This window comes from Hippoglossus stenolepis, chromosome 12 (genome assembly GCF_022539355.2).
Source record: "Hippoglossus stenolepis isolate QCI-W04-F060 chromosome 12, HSTE1.2, whole genome shotgun sequence".
Taxonomy (NCBI): Eukaryota; Metazoa; Chordata; class Actinopteri; order Pleuronectiformes; family Pleuronectidae; genus Hippoglossus; species Hippoglossus stenolepis.
In genome coordinates this window covers 17,264,108-17,274,609 of record NC_061494.1, presented here as the reverse complement: position 1 = coordinate 17,274,609, position 10,502 = coordinate 17,264,108, and the positions used below count along the sequence as shown (strand labels likewise).

Below are 10,502 nucleotides of genomic sequence, written 5' to 3'. Positions count from 1 at the left end.
GTTTAATAATGTCCTCCAGTCCAACACATGCAATGTTGTTTTACTTTTCTACGTTTATCTTACAGCTTTAAGTTTTGATTTATTGATAAATGTCATCAATTAAAAAATTATGATAAACAATAGATTCACTTTTACAGCTGAAACACTAAAGCTAAAACTTAAATCTATAAGTAATGGTCAAAATAATATATATTAATCTGAAGTGGTTCACTCTGCATCGTGTTTTTTTTTTTGACACTTTGAGTTAGAGCCAGACCGATATGTCAGTTGGCCAATTTGAGCCTTTTACACACATATGTTTGCAAATAGGAAAACTTTTATTTTGCAGAATAAACAATACAGAGAAGACTTGCATTTGTTTAAATTTGACCTATTTTCTTATTTCAAGTTATGTATATTTAGATTTATTTGTGTTTTCTTTTCACTTATAGTTTATGATTAAACTGTAAAATATCAGGCCTCAATTACATTTCTATAAAGGTTTGATAACGACATGTTAGGATTCAATCAATGAAATATATACATCAGCCAATATATTGGTATTAGGAAAAAAAATTGCCCCCCCACCCCAAGATTTGTCAGGCTCTACTTGACTACTTTTATTTATGAGTATTTCTAAAACATTTCTACAAAGTTGTTTTGTAACTTCATTAACAATAGTGAATCTTTGTTTTTGTCTAGGAAAAGTCAAAACAAGAAAATGTTGAACCTTCACCTGCTCCATGGATGTGTGTGTGTGTGTAGTGCACAGTGTGTTGTGGTAGTGTGTAGTGCACAGTGTGTAGTGCACAGTTCATGTGTGTTTACGGAGCGTAGGGCGGTGGCCGCTGAATGAATGATCAAAGCCTTTTTAAATGGATGGTGGGCGGTGCGTGTGCTGTATTTACCCGGGGCGCCCCGCCCTACGACACGGATAGAAAAGTGTCTGAGGGCCGGTGGAAGGATGAAACAAGTGGAGGAGATGTAGCAGACAGGCGCACTAACACCACCACCAACACCCCCACACGCGCTCCACCTTGTCGGCTTCATTCCTCTCACTCTCCGCTGTAGCATCCTCCCTTTGTGTTTAATTCATTTCTCTAGCTTAGCAGCTCCGGGGTAGAATTGATCTGCGGCGGTGCACCGGGAGCTTCATGGCCGCGACACTCGCGATGAGCGGCGGCGGGCAGGAGGATCCCTTCTACCCGCTGCAGAAGGCGAGCCTCTCCGCCGGGTTCCCCCTGGAGGACTCGGCGCTGTTCGGCTTGGACTGCAAGATCCCGGAGGACAAACCCGGACACATGGACTACACGCAGGTAAAGCGACCTCACACATGATTACACTGATGTTTCATTGAATGGGCGTGGCAGACTGGTGCGTGTGGACCCCGCTGCTGCATGTGTGTGTGTTTGTGATGTTTTTGTATTTTTTTTCGGCCTCCACATTGCAATCGAGCGATATTTGCTCTTCATCTGTATGGAGCGAGCAGCAGCTGGACGCGGATCCGAGTCTGCAGACGCATTCGCCGCATGTTTGCTGCGCCGTGTGCCGGCCAGTTGGTCACCAGTTGTCCCCCCCCCCTCACCCCCTCCCCTCCTGTCCCCCTCACCATCACACCACCCCGACAACAACTGACTCCAGCCCCGGTCAGAAAAGGTCCCAGCAACTCCTGTCCTCCCTCCGAGCTGGAGAACTTGCAGATGAGAGAGGTCTCTGTAACAGCTGGTGGGATCAGGAGCCCAGAAATAGACAGCCCATCCCCAGACTACCACTGCTGCTGCTGCTGCTGCTGCTGCTGCTGCAGAGCACAGGGAGCCATGGGTGTTTCCCCCCCTTCCCTTTCATGTTGCTGTTTCATCCTCGGCTGCAGGGCTCCTCCAACTTTCACAGCACTCAGATCCGACAGGTTTTGCGGGAATTAGAAGCACCAGAGACGAGGAGGTTGTTTTGCATGAAGTTGTTTACCTGTGTGAACAGCAGTGATGTGCTGTTATCACAAGCACAAATGTGCAAAATCCCCCCAGTAGGTTGCAAGGTTTTACATCTGATTCTGAATTTCCACCAGCACATAGCCTGACCCTCAGACGCTGGCCCCTTGCAGCCCGATGGGTTTTTTGAGTTCAGCCTTGCAGGCAAAGAGGGAATGTGGCAAGCGCCTATTGATGACTACTTGATAAATGTTTTAGTGGTGACTGTGCTATCAAACCTTTTGTCTTCTCAAAATAGCGCCCCCGGAATAGTTTCGTGGCGGCTCACGAGAAGCGCTCGCTGAAGCGGGATGCACTTTATTCAACCAAAAGTTGACTTGGAAAGCAGAAAATGATCCCGTTTCTTATTTTCGTGTGTGTTTTCTCAACAGGTAAAATGTGAGATGGACAGATATCTCTCCCCTCAGCCTCTCTCCCTTCCCCATCATGCAGACAGCCAGCAGAAGTCACACAGAGACATGGATCACTTCTTCACCGACGACCACGCTTGCGCTCCCTACACGCTGAACATGAATCTTTACCTGCCCGAGGTGGCCTACCTGAGGATGGGCTTGTGTCAGCAGGTGCGGGCCCCTCAGCACCAGAACCACACAGGTCTCACCCACATCAAAACAGAATCTGCCTCCCCGTGTTTCTCCCCCAACCTACAGCCGCACTGCCCCAACACTTCGCCCTCTGGGAGCTGCGGCACATCTAGTCACGGCCCCGGCGGCATTGCAATGGAAGCCTCAGCCATAAACATGACGATAACAGGGTTACCAGACTTCACCAGTATTTTCAACCAGGCGGGAGGCAGCCATGGTGGCGATTCAGGGCCAGAAGTGTTTGTCAAACAGGAAATGTCGTCGCAGTTCGAGCCACACGCTCTGCACCATCACAACAACGACGGCTCGCTGTTTCAGCTCCTTAACTCCGGCTTGGATCATCCCCATGGCAGTGGTATGGCGGCTCAGCATCAGCAGCATCATCGGCAGCAGCAGCAGATACAACACACTTCCACTTCCACAATCCACACACCTTTCCATGATTTGCCGGTGGCTTCTTCTGTGTCTCAGCAGGAGCAGACTGCCAAGCCCGTCTACTGTGGCCTGGGTGGGGAGGCATACACACATCCTCAGGCACATCCCCATTATCTCCAGCAGCAGGTGCCCTACCTGCCGCCCTCTCCGCCCAGCTCGGAGCCCGGCAGCCCTGACAGGCACAAGGAGCTGCTCCACACCATGTCCCCTCCTCCCTCGTATGCAGCCACCATCGCCTCCAAGTTGGCAGGTAGCACCCCGGGGCTCGGCCCCAGCCCGGGACCCGGCAGCTTGGCCCTGCCCCTTAACACAGGTCCCACACCGGTCCCAGGCCAGGCTGCAGTCCTTCCCCAAGCCCCTGCAATAACCCCAGCCCTGACCCCATCTCAGACCACTGTGCCTATCCGCTACAGCCGGAGGAACAACCCTGACCTGGAGAAACGACGGATCCACCATTGTGATTACCCAGGTTAGAACAATAACACACGTCTGCCACTGTACGAGCATGCTGGTTCTTGTCACTACTGTGCGAGTGTGTTATTTTTGCACTCTGCTGCGGTCAGGTGAATCTCTGGTCACTCACGAGGGTCAGCTTTTTGAAAACCAGGGTTATTTTAAGACACCCCTGCATATTTTTGAAATTATATGTTGTGTTCTGAAGGACTTTTCCTGGCCTATGAGTCACGGAACACACCGGAGCCACGGCAGAGAATGTGCTGCTCTGGAATCCGAGTATTTTGGCAACGGAGTCGATCTGTCACTGTCTTGACAATTAACTGTGTCCATGCACATTTATTATCGCACATCAAACTTCTGCAGCCGCGAGCACTTCCACGTTATTGTGGATTTAAAGTCATTGCTGTTATGCTTGTGGAATGAAGTGTGTGTGTGTGGGTGCTGTAATTACATCAATGTTCTGGTTAAGTCATTTGATTTGTTTTTCCACACACACACACATATTTGCATACAGTCCCATTTGAAAATTTTTTTCATCCTGCTCACGCACGCACCCACATGCACGCACACACACGTACTGTAGCTGTGCGATGTGCAGCTACTTGTAGGATATGTAATGTCAACTCGCCTGTGGCAGCGTGTAAAATGGGCTTAAGCGGAGCCTCCTACAGCGTGTTAGCACACGTCTAATTTCTTTAGTCAGATGAAGCCGATGTGTCACATCCACACAAGGACAGATCCACACTTCGCCCAAAGTGTATCAGAGTATCTCCTCCCAACGGTTCTTTCAAGTCAAAATAAATATCTTTTCAAAATCCTCGACTTCCATTTCAGACTAACAGGTGCAGTGAGCTTCTTCCAAAAGAAATATTTCTTTTTTTAGTAAATAAACTCAACCAGATTTAATATGAAATCAAACTGTGTTGACCACTTTCCAACACAGTCACATGAACCTTCTCAAAATCAGAATATGTGTTAGACCCGTTTTTGTTTTTCCACAAAACAAACATTTACTGTATGCCTTTCCACACAGCCTCTGTTCTCCATTAGTTCACATTTCTAGCATACCGCAGCTCAGTTTTATTGGGCAAATACATATCTGGCACATGTGAATTATTTGGATTTGGATTGAGCCCTCTGTTTGTGTTTATCTCCCTGTCTGTCGTCAGGCTGCAAGAAAGTCTACACCAAGTCGTCCCATCTGAAAGCCCACCTCCGAACTCACACGGGTAAGTTCCTCTTCATTAAAGCAGCTTTTCCAAACAGGACCCCCCTGTCAAAAAAAGCAGAAAACGCCGCTGCCCACGCGACTCATATTTCGGTGTCTGTGCTGCCACCGTGTTGCTAGGCAGGGTGTTGTGTTCTTGGCATGTGCGTGTAAATGTATCCTGCCCCCGTTCCCATCCTCTGCCCAATATACTATTCCATCAAAACAGGTGGAAGTGACACACTTCTGCCAGGGGATGACTCCCGGGCTATGTGGTCGGTGCGAGACATGTGGTGCCATCTCTCTCAGGATCCCGTTGCCTGGTTAGACATCGATATTTAGATGCCGTGATGCACAGTTGGGCTTGTTCGACACCTTAAATATGTACGAGGTCTGTCTGCGCGGAGACAAAAATATCTTAGATGATCTTGTGCATCGGATCATCACTTCAGTCACCACCGTTTGCTCTTCACTGTCCATTTTCCTTCGTCTTTTTTACCTCTGTCCGTTTGTTTGTTGGTTCTTGAGCAAGTGTATAACAAATGAATGGATTTGGTGCAGATCTACTGTCTTTAACACTGCAAGCCAGGGCGTTTTTTTTATATTTCCCCTGTTTTCTCAGGAAATAATTCGTAGATCTACGTGAAAACAATCAGGCGCATTAAGGGAACTGCTATGTGAGTGTGTGAAATGTGGTGCAGCTTGATTGAATTTAAGGCGACTGATGGTGGAGGTATGTGCTCTACTCAGTGCCATTATTTTTTTCAATCTCTCCTTCTTTCACATTAGTTTTGGACCGGCAAAGTCAACAAACAAGCGTTTGGGTGTCGGAGCCCCACCTCACTCCAGCTAACAAAACAACGCTTCTGTTGATATCTATCTATCAGTCCCTCGCTCATCACAAAACGCACACACTCACAGAACTCACGCTCCCCTCGATCCAGAGTCTGTTCCACCTAATGAATCTGAACAACTTGCTCACAGCATTGTTGTGGGTGTGATTGCCGTGCATTTCAGCACTGGGAACATGACACGACAATTAGATCTGGCGTCATTCATGCTGCAGGCCCGATTGTGGTTATTGCAGTTATTACAGACCACAAAACGAGAACACAACACGTTAAAACAGGGATGTCGCAGCAGGTTCTGTATCTGCTCTGCTTTTTGTCCGGCACGCTTAGTTATTTTCTTCCTTATTTTTCTTTCATTCATCTAATCATCTTCTTTTTGTGCCACTCTTCCTGCACCCACCCCCATTTTTATCTTTGTCAGTTACTCATTCTACTTCTCTTATTCAGCTGCTTAAATGCTGGTCATACACACACTCATACACACACGTCCACACACACCTGTCAGTAATCTGTATGAGATGATTCCTAATGCGTTTGGGCCCCAGTGGGAGTTCCCACTCTAATCTCCATCAACATCCATTACCCTGATTGTTTGTGTGTCTGTCTGTGTGTGTGTGTGTGTCTGTGTGTGTGTGTTTGTTTTGTGAGAACTGAACACTCCTCTCAGTTGACTCTTTTCTTTTTCCCTCCGCGTGTTTTCATTGTCTGTCATTGTTTTCAGTTGCAGGTGCGTGTTTTAAGTTTGGCGACAGTGTGATTAAAATCCTGACAGGCTCACAGTGTTTGTTTAAAGGGTTGTTTCACTCGAATGACAAACATAAATCTTATTTCCTCACTGGTTGTCTCCTGACATCCAGCATGCAGATACTTGTTGTTTTCTGCTTCAACTTAAGTTCTAAATATGACATTTAACTTGATCCCCCACCCCTAGAAACAATGTCTATTTAGTCTGAGAAACCAACAAAAGTTTTTTGAGATTTGATTAAATAGATGTTGAAAACATGAAGAACAAAAACATCCAAGAAACCAGAAACCAGAGTTTCCTTTAGATTCCTTTATAAATTGCTCTGTCATGGCTCATATTTAAGGCCCAGAAGCAAAAAAAAAAACTTAAAGAGAAGATTATAACATCTAACCTTAAAAATGCAGAAAAGAAAAAAACAAAGAGACAAAACAAAGAAAGAAGAAGAAAAACTTCCAAATGGCCATATTTCATAAGCTTCCATTCTTACCAGACCAAGCTAAATACACAGAAGTGGCAGAAAAGCTCGTAACTTCAAATTTTGGGGAGGAAAGTCATGTTAAAAGACCATTTCTAAATTTAAATCACACAAATTCAATTCAAATGTCTTTAAACGTGGACAAATGAAATAAAAAATGATGTGCACAGAGAGGTTAAGGTTTCGACCTGTGACAGAGAGCTGTGTGGAGCTTGTGCCGAACGAGACAAGTCGCAATAGTTTTCACAAAGTGCCTGCGGCTGAATGTTACTGGAATGTGACAAAGAAACGCACCACATCTGTCAGAGACACACGCAGACCGAAGCAAAGGCAAACAACACAGACCAGTTGTCCGTGGGAAACTTGTGCAGTGTTGGCGTTCGAGTGCTTGATGAATGTCTGACAATCTTATGACTGTAAATGTTGATAGACAACTGGACTTTTCTGTAAAGCCTGTTTTCCCAGTCACTCCACCCAACTGTATGAATCATGTATCTCAGGGAATTAGTGTGAGTTTTAATGATGAGTGTAAGTAGAACCTATAATCACAGACTGGCAGCACCTGCTCTGACACAGATCTTGTGATCGGGTAAAGAAGTTCAGCTCTGAGGGCAGCAGCGCTCATCCCCTCTCTCTCTCTTTTTCTCTGTACAGGTGAGAAGCCGTACAGGTGCACGTGGGACAGCTGCGACTGGCGCTTTGCACGTTCAGACGAGCTGACGCGTCACTATCGGAAGCACACGGGCGCCAAACCCTTCCAGTGCGTGGTCTGCTCGCGCGCCTTCTCCCGATCTGACCACCTCGCCCTGCACATGAAGAGACACCAGAACTAGCAGCATTTCCACGAACGCCACAAAAACACAAGCACTACCCTGACACACATAAAACACTCACTCCATCTCCCACAACGCCAACATTACGAGCTGCGTGACGCAGCGTTCAGCGACACCACAGCGCCTCGTGGTGCTGCTATCACGTGCTTAAAGAGCACGATAGCCTGGCAAACGTGTTGCTCTTCACCCAGCGTGAGATGATCTGGAGGTTTTAACGTAGAAAGATGAGGGACAGATGAAGTTCCTGGTTCTTTCACCTCCAGATACACTTATTTTACAAAAATGGTAGCTCCAAAACGTGTCTCCAGTCCATTTGGACTATTTTATGTGACTGGAACGAAAGCACTTACCACTCAAATCTTTTACATGTTCTTCTCTGTTCTAACATAGAACTGGCTTCATATTTTTTTTTTATAAAGGAGAAGCTTTTGTTTGCAAAACTAGTCAAACCAAATCTTTGTTTACTCCGTGGTTTGTTAGTTTGTTTATGTAACTGGAATAGCCAGATTTAATTTTTTTTACCAAATCATTTGATTTGCACTAGAATTGGTGTTCGACGTCTGAGCCTTTTTGGCCCGACGCGTCTCTTCATCACCATTGGAACGATCATTATCACTACTGGACTGAATCCCGCCAATCATAACTGTTCAGATATTAAAAATTGAAGGCATTTATTACTCTGGAGAGAGGGAAGATAGTGCAGGGAAAAAACGAGGGAGGGGTGCAGATGTAGAGATTGAAAGATTTTTTTTGATTTTTAGAGAGAGAGGAGATCTGAGGACAACTGAGAAATGGAGGGAGGTGGATGGTTGCTAAAGAGCAGCAATTAGGTGATGAATTATTCAGATTGTGTTTGGATGGATTTCCAGCCAGAGAAATCTAAGCAGGGCCCGTGGACACGTCCTAGAATTCATTCAGTTAAACAGAATTGACTGTATTTGATGCACAAGCTTGAATTAAGCGATTTTGAAACTCGATTACCGTACATCTTTCCTCATTTACTCCTTTCAGACGTTTAACCAAAGCATCATCTACATCAACACCTTATTAAGTGCCTCCTCCTCTGGTTTTATGTGTTTCTGTTTAGTGGTTGCAGAGCTGTGATCAACGTAGGCAGTCCTTAAAACACACATGGTGCTGTTTTTATTTGTAAAAAAAAAAAAGGAAAAGTGTATTAAATTACAAGGTTAACCCATCGTTTATTGTAATTTTAACAGCTCAGCTCAGGCCACTTCACAGACATCCTGAATTTATGTGTCTCTAAAATGACAGTCGGAACTTTCTCTGAGGGTTTCGCGCTCTCGAACTCTGTACACAACTAACTTGCAAACGCAGCTCGATCAGTCAGTCGAACGTGGACGCGTTGGTTTGCTAAAGGATAGTTTCACATTTTAATACCCACATGCTCATATGTACATTTCACTCTGGCCTTAATCTCTATAAACAGATTCTGCATGTGAATCTGCAGGCGAGGGACAAGACTTTGGGGCCTTCTGGTTTCCGCTTCGAGTTTGAGCAGGATTGCATTAATGGAATCCATTAGCTAGCTTCTAATTTATCTGCATTCATGTGCAGATAGCTGTTAATAGAGATGAGCCTAAATGTTGTCTGGACCTAAAACATTTTGAAACTAGTCAGAATCAAAGTTCTTCTTTCAGTGTAAAAGGCACATTCCCACATATGCAAATGAAAGCCAATATCAGGGGTCAAAGTTCAGCAACTCTACGCAAAGCCCCGATTTGCTTCGCCACAGGAAGCAAATGTTTTATTCGCCTCCTTACCTGCACTGATTGGCATTGAACGGAAGGCGAAGGGGAAATATTTGCAAATGTGTGACCGGGCCCTAAAAATACTAATACGGGGCTTCATCATTCTGAATCAGACTGATATTTTTCAATTTGTACTGAAAAAGCGCGAAACTGTTAAGGACAATCCCATTTTAATGTACATATGGGCATGAACATGTATAGATAAATGTATCCCTATCCTTTAATATAACCCTCTTTGTTCATTTTTGGTGGTGTGGTGTAGCCTGAACTCATAACTGTACTTGTTCATTCACTGCAGGTAGCGTTAAGATAATATAGCACTGTAATGTATCATGGTAAATCTATTTATTTGATTGTGTAGAAGTGGGGGTTGTGTCAGATCCACCATCTTTCTCCCCAGCAAAAAATGCCTTAATGTAAATATATGCACTGTAAATAACTTGATTTAGTTTGTTTTATTTTTTTCCTCTTTTTTTATCGTTTTGTAAACAAAAGGGCAAAACGAGGAAAATGCCCCACCTCCAAAAATATTTGAGCCTTCTTTCTTTTTGGTTCTTTTTCCTGTCAAAGATATTTTGATGCCATTGTTTTATATATTGTCCTTCCAGCAACTTATTTTATAAATCCTTGTCTTTTTTTTTTTGTTCTGTAGTAAACGTTCCAAAGACAAAAGTTGTTATTTCTTCAACTGAGTGAAGCCGATCCTAATAAAGTCAAACTGACACTTTTACAGAGACGTGCTGACATTGATGTGGAGATTTTTTTTTCTTTTACTTTCTGACAACGGCTGAATTTCATGGCCTGAGGAAGTATGTGTTACATACTGGGTTTTATATTGAAGCATTTTGTTTTTGGAAGAGTGAGCCACGCTGTGCAGACAGTGTGGCATCTGTGCGGCATTAAAACAAGCCTCGTCAAGGCCTAAATAAAACAAATGAGACATAACCGCACATAATCTTTTTAAAATCTAGGGTTTTATGTGGAAGTGCTGATCCTCTGTGTCTGGGATTTTCTCCGGTTGATCCCGAATGCTGAGAAATTAAGTTTCGGAGGGGGAAAACTGTACAAGATGAGAGGATGTGGAGAGAGAGAGAGGGGAGGCGCTCATGTCCAGAACCTGCGAGTAACCTGCAGCACCCTCGCTGATCAACAAACAATAGTTCTTTGATATCCCAGCAAG

At 44.8% G+C, this 10,502-nt stretch overlaps 1 protein-coding gene across 1 annotated transcript; it reads left to right on the top strand.

Annotated features, from left to right (window-relative positions):
• The first annotated feature begins 928 nt into the window (after window positions 1–928).
• On the top strand, window positions 929–10,066 carry klf5a (Kruppel-like factor 5a). Its single transcript, XM_035171998.2, has 4 exons — window positions 929–1,295; window positions 2,339–3,455; window positions 4,612–4,671; window positions 7,375–10,066. The coding sequence occupies exons 1-4, from the start codon at window positions 1,134–1,136 to the stop codon at window positions 7,551–7,553; spliced, it is 1,518 nt and encodes a 505-aa protein (XP_035027889.1). The 5' UTR covers window positions 929–1,133; the 3' UTR covers window positions 7,554–10,066.
• Window positions 10,067–10,502: the final 436 nt, after the last annotated feature.